This window comes from Taudactylus pleione, unplaced genomic scaffold, assembly GCF_031769625.1.
Source record: "Taudactylus pleione unplaced genomic scaffold, aTauple2 ptg000532l, whole genome shotgun sequence".
Taxonomy (NCBI): domain Eukaryota; kingdom Metazoa; phylum Chordata; class Amphibia; order Anura; family Myobatrachidae; genus Taudactylus; species Taudactylus pleione.
The window spans coordinates 82962-101387 of NW_028284934.1; the positions used below are offsets into that span (position 1 = coordinate 82962).

General features: G+C 43.5%; 1 protein-coding gene across 1 annotated transcript in view; it reads right to left on the reverse strand.

Annotated features, from left to right (window-relative positions):
- The window catches only part of ELAVL1 (ELAV like RNA binding protein 1), a 31798-nt gene that overhangs the window by 6214 nt on the left and 7158 nt on the right, over window positions 1-18426 (reverse strand). Inside the window, exons 2-4 of the mRNA XM_088450877.1 lie at window positions 13303-13484; window positions 11545-11648; window positions 3793-3946 (exon numbers count right to left, since the gene is read on the reverse strand). Of these exons, the coding sequence (XP_088307003.1) occupies window positions 3793-3946; window positions 11545-11648; window positions 13303-13474 (430 nt within the window). The 5' untranslated portion in view covers window positions 13475-13484. The remainder of the gene's footprint in view (window positions 1-3792; window positions 3947-11544; window positions 11649-13302; window positions 13485-18426) is intronic.

The window sequence follows — 18426 nt, forward strand, 5'->3', positions numbered from 1 at the left end:
GGGGCCCTTTAGAGACTCATGTTATTGAGATATGTGACAAGACAATAATATGGAGTACCGGAATCTATACTGAGAAGGGTACCTGTACATAGACAGAGTGCATTAGTTATCCCAAGAAAGGAAGGGACATATCTGTAGTGATAACCAATAGGGTTAAAAACCAGGTTTTGCCAATTATTAGAAATTATGCATACAAGTAATGGGAATATATCAGTATATATACACCCGTACATATAGATAAACATAGTTGCATAAGAAGGCCATCTCTTTGAAAGAAAGAGTAGTGCCAACATAGCAAGTTAACTTGTCAGACTCCGGCATCGGGAGATCAGCATGCTATATTTATATATATGTCCTGCTATATCCTGCATTCTCAGTGTCTTATAAGTTTGCTACCAAGTGCAAAGTTAAAATAATCATAGATCACCCTAAAGGGGGGCGCCATAGATAGGGACTAACAAGAAGGAACTATAACCCCAGAAGGATGGAAGTACATATCTTTATATACAAGAAGGCCCCAGTCATGTATAGGGTTCATAATATAAGCAATGTCTATCACTATGTAAGCTGCAGAACATGACTCTAGTCTACAGAGCCACCATTTAATATATATATATATATATATATATATATATATATATATATATACATACACACACACACATATACATATACACACATAGATAAGCTGACAGCTTTGGTAATCGCAGGCGGCTTCCCATCCGTGGAAATATAGGTACGTACACACACCCACATACAAATCCTTAGGGAGAGATGGTGTAAAGCGGAGTTATTGTACCAACTACTGGATGAGGAGAGTCCAGACTTCAATTGCAGAATCCTTCTTTTAAATAAGCTAAGTACCAGACATAAAACTGATAACAGATCCTACCTCTGCCTTATAAGGATAAGAAGCGATATATATATCTCCACATATGCATACCTACATAGTAGTACATAGATTAGTAGGTGCGATAATATTTAAAATTAGAACATGAGCAATACACGTATATGCTCTATAGCAGGGCTTAGTATAAATACATGTGGCTTACCTCAACGCAGGGAGACTGCTCAAGTGTTGCGTGTAGCCATCAGCCTGCTACGGTGTAATGGGCAGGATATTTTATCAGTGTGCTGTCCCAGACTGGTATCGAACCTGGGACCCTTCTGTTACTGGAGTGCTCGCCTTAATCAGTTGAGCTGTATATGTGTGCAGAAGAGTAACAATCCACAAACTTAAGGGATTACTGTCCCCAAAAAGTGAGCTGTATTCTAACAGAGCCTCCCCAACATATTAAAAGGGAGACCTGTCCCTTGGGAAAAACCACAGCGCAATCCCCCAATCTAAACAGGGGATAAAGGCCTGCTGTTGTTATTAACACAGCTAAAGAAGTGGCTGTCCCGGCCTCTAATGCTGGGCCACAGGGATGGTAAGCCCAATATGGGATTCTCGTTCCTGAGAATGGATGATTCGGGAGGACCTGACCCAAGGCCTGCCCCCTCAGCCAACGCTGGGTTGAGACCCAACCCAATGGAGAGTTCTCCTCACCCACAGATATCGTTTCAATATTTTTGTATATGTGCTGCCAAAGCGTGCACTGGAACATTGTCAACCTTGCACAGTGTGCTAATTAACCTCTCTGGAATAAGGCTTGTCCATAGACCACCCGATTAGCAGAGTAGAAAAAAGGTATACACTATATATATCTATCTATATCTATATATATATATCTATATCTATACATATACATACACACACACATATATATATATATATATACATACATCCCTATATGGGATTACATATACATCTACATACACACACACACACACCACGTACATTGTAGGCGCTGGGACACGGGGAGCGATCTGCAGAAGTGACAGAGATGACTCTTACACTGCGCTAGGGTAAAGTTATACCGCGCTGTGTGCGCAAAATGTCCATGCTAGCCTGGAGGAGTCCCGGCTAACATAAGCTGTCCCCTCAACAGAACCGCATAAAGCGGAGTCATAGTGCACCTGCTAAGCGCAAGTTTGAGGGAGGGGCAGCAAAAGGCTAGACATATCCATCAGAGCAGCAGGTGTTAGGGCAATGAGCTATACTGCTGTGGAGGGCGCCGAAGCGGCTTAAACACAAGAGCCCCGAAGTAGCTAGCGCCGGAGCTTATACATTAAAGCACCGCCTCAGCAGACTAACAGCTACGCTGTTATAAAACACACACAAGCACAGGGAGAACATACAAACTCCACACAGGGCCATAGTGGGAAACAAACCCATGACCTCAGTGCTGTGAGGCGGCAATGCTAACCATTATACAGTCTGTGCTGCCCTGTTAAATATATACAGGCTGCCTCAGTGCGACTGGCGCTGTACCTACAGTGAGAGCTACAGCGCTTTTCGTAAGTGATAGCGCAGTCAGCCGTCTGTCACTTACCTGACCTACAGTTAACGGAGCTTCAATACACATCTCCCCCTTGTGGGGGGAAGGGCAGGAGACCCGGACTCAGCCGGCGGCGGGACCCTTTTCTTCCCCGAGCAGGAGCGAGTCAGTGCTGTGCTACACAACGGACCCTCTTAATAAAAGGGGGAGTTGTTTATATTGTAAGCTGTCCCCTCTCCTTAAGAGGGAAGCGCGCTCCCTTGCCGGCGCTGGTCCGCGCTGCATACTCTTAAAAGAACACCTCTCCTGCTAAGCAGGAGAGGAGAGCCTCAGCTGATGTCCACTGCTCCAGTGAAATGACTCAGCGCTGTGCTTGCCGGCTATTACTGCTGCGGAGCAATAAGGGGGAGAACCCTTACAAATGGCGCCGCTGTTGCAGGACGCGCCATAAGTGTTTGTTTAGGGCGGGTCTCGACGCCGGGTCCGTGCGCTGATTAAGACAGTGGGACTTAGTAGCCACAGCAGCCCGCCATGTGTGAGGAGGGCAAGCGCGATCGGCGCTGCTAACGAGCTCTCCTATGCAGCAGCGCCGACAGCCGCGTGGTGCCCACAGCGCGGCAGTGAGGAGGAAACCCGACTAAAATAGGCGCCGCTAGATTGCATGACGCGCCTCCAGCAGCCCCAGCGACGACCGGGGCTGTAATTTGCGCCCTCGCTGGTGACCCCCTTGTATCCGAAGTCGGGGAGAGGGTGGTGCGGGGCAGGGGAAAGTCAGGCCCTCCTAACAGTGACAGTGTCACTGAGCCCAGCTATACTTCCACTGCTCCTGCTAATCAGGAGCAGTGGTCATACTTACAGCTGTTGCGGCCGGGAAGCTGGGCTGAGGGGGCGGAGAGGAACCCGGACACATGCCGGTGTCAGCAGTGGCGGGTCTTCTCTGGGTCCGATGACTCCTTTGTGTGTGCCCCCTCCTCAGGGTCACCGGACACAGGCTGCAGTAGCCGTGTGGTGCCCTTCCCGGCGGCTCCCACGTAGCAGGCAGACTGCCACAGCAAGCAGCCTGCCTGTCCTCAGCTGTAACTGTTATAAAAATTTAAAAATATGAAAAAGGCTGGAGACAGCCTGATGTGCGACCGGCTCTCTCGGGCACATTCTAAAAACTGGGGCTGATGGGCCATAGAGGGGGAGGAGCCAGTCACACTTCTAAATTATTTAAGGTGCCAGGCTCTACTCTACCACCGTCTATACCCCACTGTCTTGAACTCCAGTGTCCCCTAGTGGATGAAGGAGAAATATAAGTAAATTCATAACTATGCAGCACTGATTCCTGCTAAGGAAACTCATTCATTTGGCTATATAATGTATAAATATGTAATCAGACAAAAAATAAATAAAATGCAATAATGCTCACCTGTAGCTTGATCAACAAGAACACGAGAATTGATGATGCGCCCAAACCCTGAAAACATATCTTCTACATCTTTCTGTGTCATTGTCCTTGGAAGTCCACTGATGTATAAATTTGCATCCTTGATATTTTCAGAACTTGGACGGGCAAAGGATACCTTAAAAAAATAAAATAAAAAAAAAAGTTATTCTAGATTGAAAAAAATAAATACTCAAATAAGCTTCTCTGGCATCAGAAATATTAAAATTTATTAACAGCAAAATATGGACAACTACATTTTTTCACACTTCATGCTGTATATATTAAACAGGGAAAAATTACCTGACTCACTTGTATTTACTATTTTTAAAAAGTATGTGTTTAAACCTGTAACATAGTATTATCTGCATTACAAAACAGATTTGATCTAGGCAAGTTACCCACAGAAGTTCAAAAAACAAAACAAAAAACATGCCCCAATTGCAGTCGGGACAGACTTCTGAGAGGAGGACTGGCGCAGGAGGATGACCTGGCATATTAAGGTGTTTGTGGGCTTATTGAAACAAGTGAGAGAGATGCAATCCATCATGCTTTCTGTTGACTGTAGACACGGCATGCTCTATTTACCCGCACCACCGCAACCACTTTATGGAAAATGTTAACCCTGTAAAACTTGATATGCTTTGGCAGACTTATTATACACGAAAAGCTAAATCCAATATGATCAATTAACACAACACTTCACAGTAGTTTGGGAAAGACAATGGAACAGCTAAATCTAGAGATCATAAAACTGTTATTGACAAACTGAGGGCCGAATTCATTTAGCAGCGATAACCTATTAATGGGTGTAAATGTTTAGAAGAGTTGCAAATTTGAAGCTATTCAATCAAAGTGCATTAATTCACCAAATGAGTTAAATCTTTATTCAGGAACTCCTGAGCAAGTGAAAAGTTGGGGAAAATCTCTATTTTAAAAAAGGTACAAATGTGGGGACTTAGTACAGGACTACTGAGACACCCTCCTTAATGATTAATTAGGCACAATTATAACAATTTTGGGGGTGAAATTCTGCAAAATACAGAATAGGGGGTCACAAGTTGTTGGACAAGTATAAGGGAGTGCTGTATGAATGGGACAGAAGTTTTTCAACTTGCAGGTGGTAGTAACAGGTGTTTAACACATTTTTAAAAGTGGCTTAAAAAGACAAATCTACTTACAGGCATTTTTATGCACCCCAAATTTGTCTAGCACACTTACTTTGCAAAACACTTGCTATTTATAATTTTTTCAGTTTTTTAAAAAGGCATATACAGATGTGTCCACATACATCTAGCCTCCTTGCACTTTAAACAGCCCTTCTAGTCGCGCCATTTCACGCGCCATTTAACTTCATGCGTCTTATTCACACAGCAGTGCGAATAGAACGCGGGTGTATCTACATGCAATACGCTACGTTACAGTGTTACAGCCATCGACACTAACGTAGCATTTCACATGCAGATACTTGTGCATTCTATTCGCACCACTGTGCGAAGACGCATTTTAGAGGTAAAAAGTCGAACCCCCCCCCCCCCCCCAAAAAAAACGCTCAGCGCTACAGTCACGCGGCACTCAAGTGTGGTTTGTAACGAGACGGAGGATATATGTGGTTACATCTGTAACAGCCATTTGACACTTTAGGAACCCCAAATACTTTGCTTTGGCCACTTAGACTTCTATATTATCCAATATTAATTTGCATTTTCTTGAGGTACAGGCTGATTTCCCCATTTTCACCCACACTTAGAACGGATATTAACAGCAAGAATTACCACATGAATGCCGGATAAAGCATTTTCTAATTGAATGTTAAACGGAAGCGTGCATAGATGCGCTAAGTGAAATTATCGGCCGATCTGCCAGTTAAATTAACACACTAACCAAGTTTTAATCGCGTATAATTGAAATCGGCCCATAATTTTTTTCCTGCTATAAGGAAATGTACACATTTGAAATTTTTGGGCTTTTCTTTCACACAAGCCGTGATTGTTTATTTGTAGGGAATCACAATATTTAGATGTCTTAGACGTAGCAAAAATAAAGCATAGCTAAAAAAACAGAATATGGACATATATGGTTAATGCAATAAGGGGTTAATCCAATTATCCGTGACGGGTGCGAATTGCCGTTGCCACTGCATTATAATGCTGGCAACTGCACCTCATCTCACATTCCTCATGGCCTGCTCGGAGCCCGGATTCACACAATTTTGCTCGGAGCCCTATAGGGCTGCGAACACTCTTGTGCAAGTTTGGGCTGTCGTCAAGTGCAGCTGTCGTCAAGTACCTGTGAGATCATCGCAGACAATTGGCTTGAGCTTTAAGTGTGGATGAGAACAACTAGGTATGGCCCTGCACATGAGAGTTTACAATCTACTGGATAGGAGCAAATAATATTTCCTTTTATAAACCTATTTGTTAAGTAGCTTATGTTTTGCAAATTGTAAATGCATTAGTAGTAACTAATGCCTTAGTTACTACTAATGCATTTACAATTTGCAAAACATAAGCTACTTAAATAGGTTTATAAAAAGGAAATATTATTAAGTTTCTTGTATAGCGCAGCATATTCCGTTGCGCTTTACAATTGGAAAATAGGTGATCCATTAGCTTGAGCATTTAATAAAGAAGTCAACAGCAATACAAGCTTCCATCCTATAGAATGTAAGCTTGCAAGCAGGGCCCTCTTACCTCTGTCTATTACCCTGTTTTGTTCTATAAATGTTTCCAATTGTAAAGCGCAACAGAATATGCTGCGCTATATAAAAAACTTAATAAATAAATGTAAATAATAAGATGCAGGATTAAAAAGGAAAGAAACCTAATTGACCCACCAAAGTAATTATTTACCACAAAGGCGTAAGTTGTAAGAGTTGATAAGTTAAATTTAGAATGCGGTCTTGTAATGAGCAGTCAGATACCGACCTGATACATAAAATGTACAGAACCTTTGCTTATGAAATTCAGTGTGTTATAGCTGCCTGTTATTTGTCAAGTGCAGGATAGGACAATTATAAGTCTGTGTTAGATTGTCAGTAAACCCAAAAGATATGTAAAAGTTACTAAATAACATTCATACCCCTTTTACACAGAATCGGTGTGATTTACCGCCGGACCCATGCCCGGCGGTTGGAATCCCGACAGGAGGAGGAAATCCCGATCGTCCTAAGGTAAGTATTGACTAACCCATTTCTACCCCCTAACCCTCCCTTAGGGGTGCCTAACCGTAACTTCCCCCCCAGTGCCTAGCCCTAACCCCCCCTCTAAGTGCCTAAACCCAAGTCTCCCAGAGGTGCCTAACCCTAAATCCCCCCGGGGGTGTCTAACCCTAACCCTCCCTTCCCCTAGCCTAAACCTAACCTCCCAGGGAGGTGCCTAACCCTAAGTCCCTCCCCGGGAACCCTAAACCTAACCCTCCGCGCTCGGCGTCCCGATCGGGATGCCGGGCACCGGTCTCCCGGCGTCGGTAAAATGACAGACGTCTAGATTTAGACGCCTGTCATTTAACCCTCGACAGGATTAAGCAGTCGGGAAGCCGGCTGTCGGGATTAGGTCCGCCGGCTTCCCGACTGCATACCTTTTACACTGCTGTGATAACCCGGGTTATTGCTGGGTCTAACCAAGTCACAGCCCAGTGTAAAAGAGTCCCTGAAAAATAACCCCGGTCAAGTGATCCAGGCAATCCAACTCAGGTAGCTACCAAGTTGGACCCAGGATGGACCTGGGTAATTGTGTAGTGTAAGCAGCGCAAGCCGGGTTATTCGACCTGGGCCATGCCTAAAATGAGCCGATTGGTGGCTGTGGAACAGTCACCTCCCACTTTTTATGACCTCACAAGTTTAGCACAGTAGACCCAGGTTCAGTGTGGCTGACCTGAGAATAACCCAGATCGATGGTGCTGTGTAAATGGTGTCTGACCTGGGTTGGAACCAAGTCTGAAAACCCAGGTTGGTCCAGGGTTATTGGTGGAAAAGAGGTATTACAAATGGGTTTGGTATGATAGCCACCGTATGAAATCCCTACGCCGGAAGCCCAATCATGAGAGATCCCAACATGGGAACGCAAGTATACTAACCCTACCCCTCTCTCCCCCCAACGCTCTCTTGGTGGTGCCTAAACTTTACCTGCCCAGGGGGTGCCTAACCCTAATCCTACCCCCCGCAGTACCCAACCCTAACCCTCCCCAAGGGGTACTAAACCTAACACCCCCCCTTCCCACATATGCAGCTACGACGGGCTGGTTTGCCTTAGTTTGGGAAGCCGTCTGTCGAGACTATCTTTAGTCCAGAGTCGGGAATATTGTCGCGCCCCAAAATATGAAACAAGAAGTTAATACATTAAAGGGGCCTATTTTACTAAGCTTTGGATGGAGATTAAGAGAACGGAGATAAACTCCCGGCCAATCAGCTCCTAACTTCGATTTTAAACAGTTAGCAGTTTGGAGCGGATTGGCTGGGACTTTATCTCTGTTCACTTTATCTCCATCCAAGGCTTAGTAAATAGACCACTTATTCTTTACTACAGTGGTATTAAAAAGCACCATAACTACTTTTTCACAATTACAGACAGCTAAAACCGCAACATAATGGGATCTGACAGATTAAGAAATGGACTGGATTCATTCCAGTGGCAGTGACATGAAACAATCCAAATCAAATAATACATTTCTTTAAAGAAAGCCTAAAGGTTTATGAATCCGTTTTATTCAGTTAGAAAAACAAAAACCCTTTCACCTGGCAATCTGCTGCAGAGGACAGACAGCATGGATTGACATATTGGAGGCGATTCAAATGTGTTGCGTGCCCACTGCTGGGCGTCTATACAAAAAAGTGCCCAACAAAGCAATTCAATTGTTTCTCCGTTCAGGCACCCATTAGTATTTAACACACCTAAAAGCACAGTGTTTAGTCATGTAAAATGGCTAAATCCTTCTAAAGTGGTTAGGGTGCCCAAACAACAGACTTTGCACATATTTCTTTTCGCACCTCAGGAGCCTGCGAGAAGAAATGTCTCCCCCTGCGGCTTTAGGAACCCGACCAGAGCAAGAATGGTTTGGCTCCATGGGGGCGCCCAATTGAATAGACGTATGGTGGGGGTGTCCAAAACAACTGAATTTCCCCCATTTACTTAAGTGTATACCCATAAGTTATTTCATACAATTTTTGGCAGCTTAGTAATACACAGCCGTTGTTATATATTAAAATTAAATACGGTCTGCTCTTCAAATAAACTTAGTGAACTCAAAGGGTTTAGCACACTAGCTTTTTACACTGGAGATTAACAAATCACTGGTGGGGCCAATGTATACAGGACTGAGATCTCACCTTTTTTCCCAAAGAGGGAAATCTTTAACCACACGAAATGGTAGATACACTTGTCTGATGTGTGGTCACCAGATATAAAGTATTGTAAATGTAGCAGACGATAAAGAAACCAATATGATGGAATAAGCAATGGTTGTATCAAATCATTCAGAGACAACACAGTGTTGCTTAACTTTTTTGATGGAATGCAGCAGTGGTATATTAGCAACCACAGTATTTCCAGGGATTTATCAGGACCCTACTAGAGACATGCAACCATAAATAGTCTTTTTGTAAGGAATTGTAGACTACTTAAAAGTACAAGAACATGGGGTAACAGCAAATACTTGTTCCATATAAATCATTTTGAGAGAGCGAGAGGATGTAAGGGGTGGGGTTAAGGTGTTCAAGAGATTTTACTACCTTAACAAAAAACTACATTTAAAACCACCACTTAGCTTTAAAGCTGGTTTTAATGTAATTAAGAAATTAAAAATCTATATCAAAGCTAACTAGATTTCTGCCTTACATGTATCTAGATAAATTTGATGGGAGTTGCCATGTTAATAGCTCCGCCTTGAAAGAACCTAAACTGTCCCCTCCCTTAAGCTACCTGTGGACGATTTGTCAATTTCCGACAGATTGGAACGACAAATCGTTCAAATCATCCAGTGTGTATACACTATCACGCGCTCCCGTGGTAGTTTGTCGCGTCATTTGGTCAGCCCCACATGCTGCTCAATCTGAGATTGTCGTTAACGATATTTACCATATTGTGCAGTGTGTACGCTCTACCGCATGACCAGGCTATATGTTAACATATAGTTAACGATCTAACCACCAAACGCTGCACGATATATCATTCTGTCGTTTGTAAGATCGCAGTGTATGCACTATACCATTTGTCTGGGAGTTCAAAGGAAATTGTTGACAATAATGCATTGTTTGTACAAAGTCCAATGTGTACCCAGCTTTCGATATCAATGACACCATAAGAGAATGTGAAAAAATAACTACTCAAAAGGCTAAGTATTACAAATGCTGTCAAAGTGTAGAAACATATATACTGAAAAGGACTAGAGGCCATAATTTTAAATAGCGTTTCCACTAGGCTGTTTTAGCGGGGCGCTGCGCCCTGCCCTCCTCCTGGAGGACAAAAAGCACCCTGCCCTCACTGCGCAGCGCCCTGCTAAGACAGCCTACAGTGCAGTCTTCACCCGCGTGTCGCAGTGTCCCGGTCACCGCCGGTGAATAGATGCTGGGCGCATGCTCCCGGCATCTGTTCTACCTGTCAGGAGCGCTTGGGGGCTGCCCGGCGTGTCCGTAAGTGCCGGGCACGCCCTCACCAGTGACGAAAAGGGGACGCGTCTTATAGACGTGCCTCCTTTTCAATGGCCACGCTCCATTTTTGGGCACGCACGGAAGTGCCCTCTCTAGCTCCGGTGGCAGGCAGAACAAATATTAAAGGTAATGATACTTTACGTAAGATGTTAATGTGTAATATACAATCTTTAATTTCAGAGACTAAGGGCTGTATCCAATTAGACCGGATATTTTTTCAGGGGCGAAAAACTGATTTTTCGCCAATACTTGTTTTTTCTTTTCACCTTTTCCTATTTGTTTTGGGCAACATAATTCACCCAAACACACATAGGAACTGTGATAAGTTCACGGACCTATGTGTTTTCGCCATTGCTTTTCGGGGAGAATTTTTTGGGACACATCAGCTCCCGAACCCACCCCCGGTAAGTGGCGGGCCAGACTTCAGGGCTAATTGGTTAGCCTCATGGGATCCATTAGCACCCTAACAATGTTCTGGGCTAATTGGATACCGCCATAAGACTTTCATAATGGAGCATTAACAAAATGCTTGTGTAAAAGCTAACAATTGCCTTTTAAAATGTATCAAGGGTAATACTAGTCATTCAGAAATTAAAGTATTATAGAACACGGTCAGTCATGTAATAGTTTTCTTAAGTGTTCCCGATCCAAATTAGACATTACATTTTTCATTTTTTTTTTTTTTTTTTAAGCATAGAACATGAAAAGCTGCTCATGTTGCAGTGTCCAATTACAAATCTCTTACCAAAGGTACTAGATATATATTACACACAACATAAGTTTGTCAATAAGACTGTTTTCCTAAATAATCATTTGAATTCATAACCTAATATCGACCAATATGATCAAACACACCAACTGGAAACCACAATCTACCTATTACAAAATTTGATGGAAAAAAGCTTATGTCCGAGTTCAGTTCTCTTAAATGCTATGCTAATTGAAGGCATTATTAACCCCCAGTGTTATTGCACAGGATGCACTGACCCCTAACTTCATGGTAGGCTTTCTTAATTGTGGCAAAGCCATAACTAGTAGGTTAAAGGAATCTGCTCTATGTTGAATGTTTATAAAAATATATATATATTCACCTTTATGGTTTTTGATTGCAGTCTCAATCCATTAAGTGTGTTTATTGCTCTTTCAGCATCTTTAGCATTTAAGTAATTCACAAAGCCATATCCTAAGCTGTGCCCTGCAAAAGGAAAAAAAATAAAAAAAAATAAAAAAACAAACAAAATAATAAACACAATTAAGAAAAAAAAAATACTTCTCCCTGAATCCATAACATTTACATTAAGAAAAATTTGAGAACAGCAATCCAATGATTTCCATGATAGGCTTATGGAACACTGGCTATTAAAAAAAGAAGAAAAGAAAATAAAGTTGTGTTCAATGTTTGATATTTTCACACAAACCTATGTGGTCATGTGTTTCTCTGAGCGAACTACGATGTCTATTAACCTTTTATTATTACGTACACTGTCTCTTCACTGGTGTTGGTATGGTAAATTAAATCTGTGAATTTGGACTGCATTTTCTACTATTTACCCTAGACTCACACAATGCTGTTATTAGGGAAATATTGTATCTCTTGCCAATCATACTAATATACATTATAATATGTTGCAAAACAAAGTTTCAAACTCCAGAAATTAAAACAACAGTATTCAAAGGTTGCGATAAAAGCTGTACATCCCATGCAATGTCTTCCTTGTGCTCCATTTTGGAATTTTTTTTCCTTGCATGTGCAATATTTCTGCTACAGATATGAAGCAAAAAGCTGCACTCTATTAGAAAATGTCACAAATCTGCAGTTTCATTGGTAAAAAAAAAAAAATCACTCTGCATGTCACCCTTTAATAATCAACTGCACCTAAAAAGATTCACTGCCAGCACAGTACTTCACTCAGTTCTCTGCAACAGGCAAATTGTTTTTAGCTTTTGCACAGTACACTTCTAAATCCAAGTTTCTTTACCTTGTAAGAGATGCATTTTTACATTGCTATTATGAGGTAGTGTTTGTTATACATGAATAAAGTTCAAGTGAAGAAATAGTTTTTTGGGCGGCGATAATTAATGGGTCCCGTCGGAGCAATTAAATTGTTTTGGGCGCCCATGAATTATTGCGCCCAATACTGGGTTTAGCCACGCAAAGCGGCAACACCCTTCTAAAGTAGTGGTAAGAGTCCTTAAACTACCATTTGGATGCTTAAACCACAGACTTTTCGGACATTTCTCCTCGCCACCTCAAGAGGCTGCAAGCAGAAATATGTTCAGCCACGGCACCAACGCCCAATTGGAGCGACAACTGAATTGCTCTGTCGGGCGCCCATTCATTACAGACTCGATAAAAACAAGAATCCCCCCTTCCCCCAGAAGTCGTAAGATTTCATAAGTATCCTCCAATAAAACAGCTTCCATCAAAATATATATACATGAAGTACATGCAAGATCATCAATGCACGAATAATGAAAACAAATATGTTCTATCTTAAGAGTTGCATAAACGCAAGATGTTATAAGTAGTAAGGCCATGCAACTCATTTCCCACCTACATGTGACATTGAGATCGGCAAACAAGCACAATGGTCACTTTCACATACTGAGGATTTAATTTCTTTTGAGTGCAAGCTGAGGGTTTTTTGGTTGACAAGCTAGTGCCCACTGTGATTGAATAGAACGCACTGACAAATGCACCAACTTAATAGCTTGGCCACATGTTTAAATATCCAAGTTGATTTGGCAAAAAGCCTCAGAAAGAAAATAGCTGTTGTGGCTCACTAGTTGTAACTAAACATTTACCCATTTTTTTTTCTGTGTCTATAAAAGAGGTTCAAAGAACTTACCTGCAACTTTGTCCCGTATTAGCTTTGCAGACTCCACCTCCCCGATGCTGCTGAAAAGGCTGCGCAGCTCATCCTGTGTCATGTTCTGAGGCAGGTAGTTCACAATTAAGTTAGTTCTACCCATGTCATCCCTGCATACATCATCCATGTGATCTTCATAACCGTTCGACATCTTAAGTCACCTGTTGACATTAAACATTACAATAAATTTTGTAGTACGTTTAAGTTTCAAAACTTGTAGCAATATAGTCAAACCCTTAAACCTCTGATGCAAAATAGCGTTTACAAAGGATACGTGTGAGTGCCCTAGCACAGACTGATGTTTTTAAAGTTATAAATGAATAGGGACATGATTGGTTTGAGTCTGCCTCCAGGGCCACACTATTTACAAATGGTGGTCAAACATGATATCCCTTGTAAGTACACAACGTGATAGCTACAGATTAAGTTCACACCGTAACATGAAATCTCAGTTATGTCAGTGGGGATTTTCTCCAGGCAGCTAAACATGGATCCATTCTACATATACACAAATCAGTTTTCTCACGCAGGGCAAATTAATTAGATAAATGCTGAAATGGTTAACACCTACAGTACTATCCTATTAAAACTTCATCAATCCTGTATATACTGGTTAGTATTTTTTAAAAATGTATTTGATTTCGTGGCACCTTAATAATACCAGGCTCATTTTTAAAGTTTGCGCAGAACAGTAGAAGAAAAAAAAAAAAGTATGTAAAAGATAAATTAGTGTGTGATTTATCGTGTTCTCTTATCTAATAGATGTAAAATAAAAGGCTATTTTAACAACGTTCCAAAGTCTAGGGCCGTTTCTTCCAAACTCAGCCCTTAATGCATCCTACCAGTCAATAGGCGGAATTCAATTGTTTTCTCGCGCCTGATCTGCTGTTTAAAGTGATTGCGGGGTGAGATTCAATTGATTAAAATGTCGCGCCCGATGAGGTCGGGTTTAGCACCGTAAAATGGCTATACCCGACCAAAGTGCTTAGCGTGATCACAAAAAAGTGCCGTTTGGGCACCCAAATGGGTTACTTTTCGTGCATTTCAGCTCGCACACCCCGGGAGGTGCTAGCTGAAATGCTGGCGCCAGCAGCTGATCGCACCAGACAGGAGCAACAATTGAAATAGGTGGCTGCAAATAGTTGAATGCCGCCCCAGGTTTTAAGAATACCCATGCTTGAGCACAGATGGGTATATATAAATTCAGAGGTACTAAAAAGTCAACTGTGCTCAAGCATGGACAGCTTTTAAACAGGGACTGCAAAGGCCTAGATACAACAGCGATTAATTGGGGCAGTTTGGTGTTTTCCAGATGATAATCACCCCCCCCCCCAAAAAAAAGAAAAACACAGCAATGTATGAGGTTCACAGTATGCCAGTTCCAATCAAAAACTGATCGGAAACACCAAATCAGGTTTTCCAACATGTTCAAATACAGCAATCAATCAGGGCTACAGCTTGGTAGTGTAAACTGATGGGCCTTTCAAGTTTGGCAGAACTGTTATTTGCTGAATATGATAAGTAAATTGCTAAAAAATATCTGTAATGTATGGATTGGGCAACCTTTAAATGGGGGGGGAGGATCATCCACAGTAGCTGGTTTTTTTTTTGAGATTGCCGATGTATGGGCCTTTTAGGGTGCCTTGAGGACAAAGTCTGGCCGATGTTTTAAAGTGGCCTTCATTTAAAAGGTATAACCAGCTTGCTTGCAAAAAGAATGGGGGGACACCTGCATCGGACTGGGAAATAAGGAAAGTTATGGTAAACCTTACCCTTGTTAACTCTGTCTCCCTATCGACCCTATGGACTTGGAAGAAAATGAGATGTAGGTGGGACTTGGAGGACCAGACAACAGCAGCAAAGCTATCCCAGGATACTTAGGCTGTGGGCGGGTTATAGGGGGAATGACCGGAGGGCAACTCAGAGTGTTAACAAGCCCAAGGCAAGAGCAGGATAGGAGAGAAGGAAGCCTGGTACACTGAAGGATCACACTCACACACAGAAGGAAACAAGTGACCAAGAGAAAAAACAAATAGAAGCCAGGTGCATCATTGCGGGTGCCCTGTGGACCCTATGGACTTCGAAGAAAGAGTTAACAAGGGAAAGTTTTACCATAAAACTCTCCTTTTTTTCTTCAGGCTCCACAGGGAGACAATGGGGATGTCCCAAAGCAGTTATTCAAGGGCGGGGACCGCTCCTGAGCGGAGAAGAACCCTACGCCCGAAGGAAGCATCCTGAGAGGCAAATGTATCAAAGGCATAAAACCTAAGATAGGTGTGGACAGAAAACCATGTAGTCGCCTTGCATAGTTCAGCAGTAGCACCACGCCGGGCTGCCTGTGAGGGACCCACAGAGCGAGTAGAATGAGCAGATACTGTAGCTGGCACAGGAAGGCTAGTCTGCGTGTAAGCCTGTGAGATAGTCATGCGAATCCATCTGGCCAGAGTCTGTTATATGGATTCCATAAGAAGGGATGGCCAACTAAGATGAAGAGGGAGTGATTTCCTGATGGAAGTAGTGCGGTCCACGCAGATCTTTAGAGCACGGACCACATCTAAAGAGGCTTCACCTGCCGAGTGGTCTGGTGATTGAAAGGCCGGAACCACAATTTCCTCATTAATGTGGAATCGAGAAATCACTTTGGGAAGGAAGCCCGGGCGCTTTCTAACAGCCCTGTCCTGATAAAAGTTTAAATAGGGGGATCACCCCTAAATAGAATACCCTACGGGCAGATGCTACAGCTAGAAGAAACAGTCTTCACAGTCAGCCACATGACATCCATTGATTCCAAGGGTTCGAATGGAGGTTCCCAAAGTGTGTGGAGAACCACTGACATATCTCACGGAGCCACAGAGGGAGGTTGTATATGTAGAACACCCTGGAGGAAGGTGTAAACATCCGGTAGAGGAGCAATTCTGTGCTGGAACCAGATGGACAGAGCAGAAATATGCACTTTCAGATATGCTAGGTGGAGTCCAAGATCCAATCCAGCCTGAAGGCAAGTATTTTAGAAACCTTAAAAACTTGAGGGTCATAGTTTCTAGGGGCACAACACTGGAAATATGTATGTCATATCCGGTGATAAATCCTGGCAGAGGCCGGTTTACAAGCTCTGACCATGGTCTGGACCATAGAGCTAGAAAATCCCTTAGACCTTAGGAGGGATGTCTCAAGAGCAAAGCAGTTAAACAGATGGGCCAGGTCCGAATGTAGACAGGTACCCTGAGACAACAGGTCTAGTCGTAGAGGAAGATGAGAAGCGTCTAAGGAGAGTCTTTGAAGGTCTGAGTACTAATGGCGTCTGGGCCAAGCCAGAGCTACCAACAGGACCGAGCCCCCTTCCAGTTTCAGCTTCTGAAGAACTCAAGGAAGGGATTGGAGAGAAGAGGTACGCCAACTGGAAGGTCCACCCCCAGATAATGCGTCCACAAAGGCCGTGTTGGGGTCCCTTGTCCTGGCTCCATAGACTGGAAGTTTGTGATTGTGTCTTGAGGCCATGAGCTACACATCTGGTAGACCCCATTTTTTCACCAGAAGTTGAAAGACTTTTGGATGTGGAGACCATTCTCCTGCATGCACATTGTGACGGCTGAGGAAATCAGCTTCCCAATTGAGAATTCCTGGGATGAACACTGCGGAGATGGCTGGGAGATGGCGTTCGGTCTATGTGAGAATGCGGAAATCTTTTGCCATTGCTGCCAGACTTGAGTGCCTCCTTGGTGATTGAGGTAGGACATTGCCGTGGCGTTGTCGGACTGTACTTGTACTGGACTGCTCTGAAGGATATCCTGAGCGAGAGCTCAGTAGATGGCTCAAAGTTCTAGGACGTTGATTGGCAAGACCACCTCGGCTGGAGTCCAGCGGCCCTGGAAGGAGTACTGGCCTGTCACCGCACCCCACCCACGAAGGCTTGCATCCGTGGATAGGAGTACCCAGTCCCGTTTCCAAAAGGGGCGTCCCTTGTTCAAGTGGGACATCTAGCCACCAGGCTAGGGACAGGCAAACCTCCGGGGAAAGACTCATCTGGGATCTGAGCAGATGAGGCAGCCCATTCAACCTGGAGAGGATCAGGTGTTGTAGGGGCCTGGAGTGAAACTGAGCGAACTCCACCATGGAACCCAGAGTCATTGCAGAGTGAATTGACACTCAGCGACTGTAGTAGTCTGAGCACCTGGTGCTGTAATACTGAGATTTTTTTTTCTTGTGGTTAGGAAGGCTCCCATTGTACCATTCTTTGAGAAGGTGTCAAGGAAGACTTTTTTCCAGTTGATCAGCCTACCGTGCCTTTGTAGAAAGGCAATGGTTATCTGTAGATGGCGGTGAAGAATTTATGGGGAGCTGGCCAACAGCAAGAGATTGTCTAAATATGGCAGCAGTCTGACCTCTTGACAAAGAGAGGCTTCCATAATGGCCACGATCTTGGTAAAGACCCAAGAAACCGTTGAAAGGGGAAAAAGCAGAGCCTGAAATTTGTAATGTTGCTGTAGTATAGCAAACCGGAGATATTGTTGAGAAGGCGCTATAGGTACATGTAGGTAAGCATCCTGAATGTCAAGACACACCAGAATGTCCCCAGGCTCCATAGCCAGGATAATAGAGCGGAGGGTTTCCATATGAAACCTGGGCACCCTGATAAACTTGCTCAGAGACTTGAGGTTGAGGATAGGCCGATGAGACCTGCTGGGCTTCTAAACTAAGAAAGGGTACAATAATAGCCCTACCCTTGCTGTGTGGAGGGGACCAGAATTATTACTACTGAGAGCAGTAAGGACTGAATGGACTTTTGGAGCAGCAGGACCTTGCGTGGGTCCGATGGAGGGCCTGTGCACAAGAACTGTGGGGGGGGGTCCCCTCAGGAAGCCTAGAGCATATCTGTGAGAGACCACTTTTACCCAGGCGTCTGTTGTGGTCTCATGGAGAGGCCCGCCACATCAGGCTGAAGGCTTGTCCTCAGATTTGGTAGATGGACATCTAGTAGCCCAGGTCTGTTTGGTCCTAGGCTTGGAAGCCTTAGTTGATGCTTGTTAGCTTTTCCTTAAGGACGAAATTATGACGTCCGAGGATTTGCATTATATGCAGGGGGCAGGAACGCCGTCTTGGAAG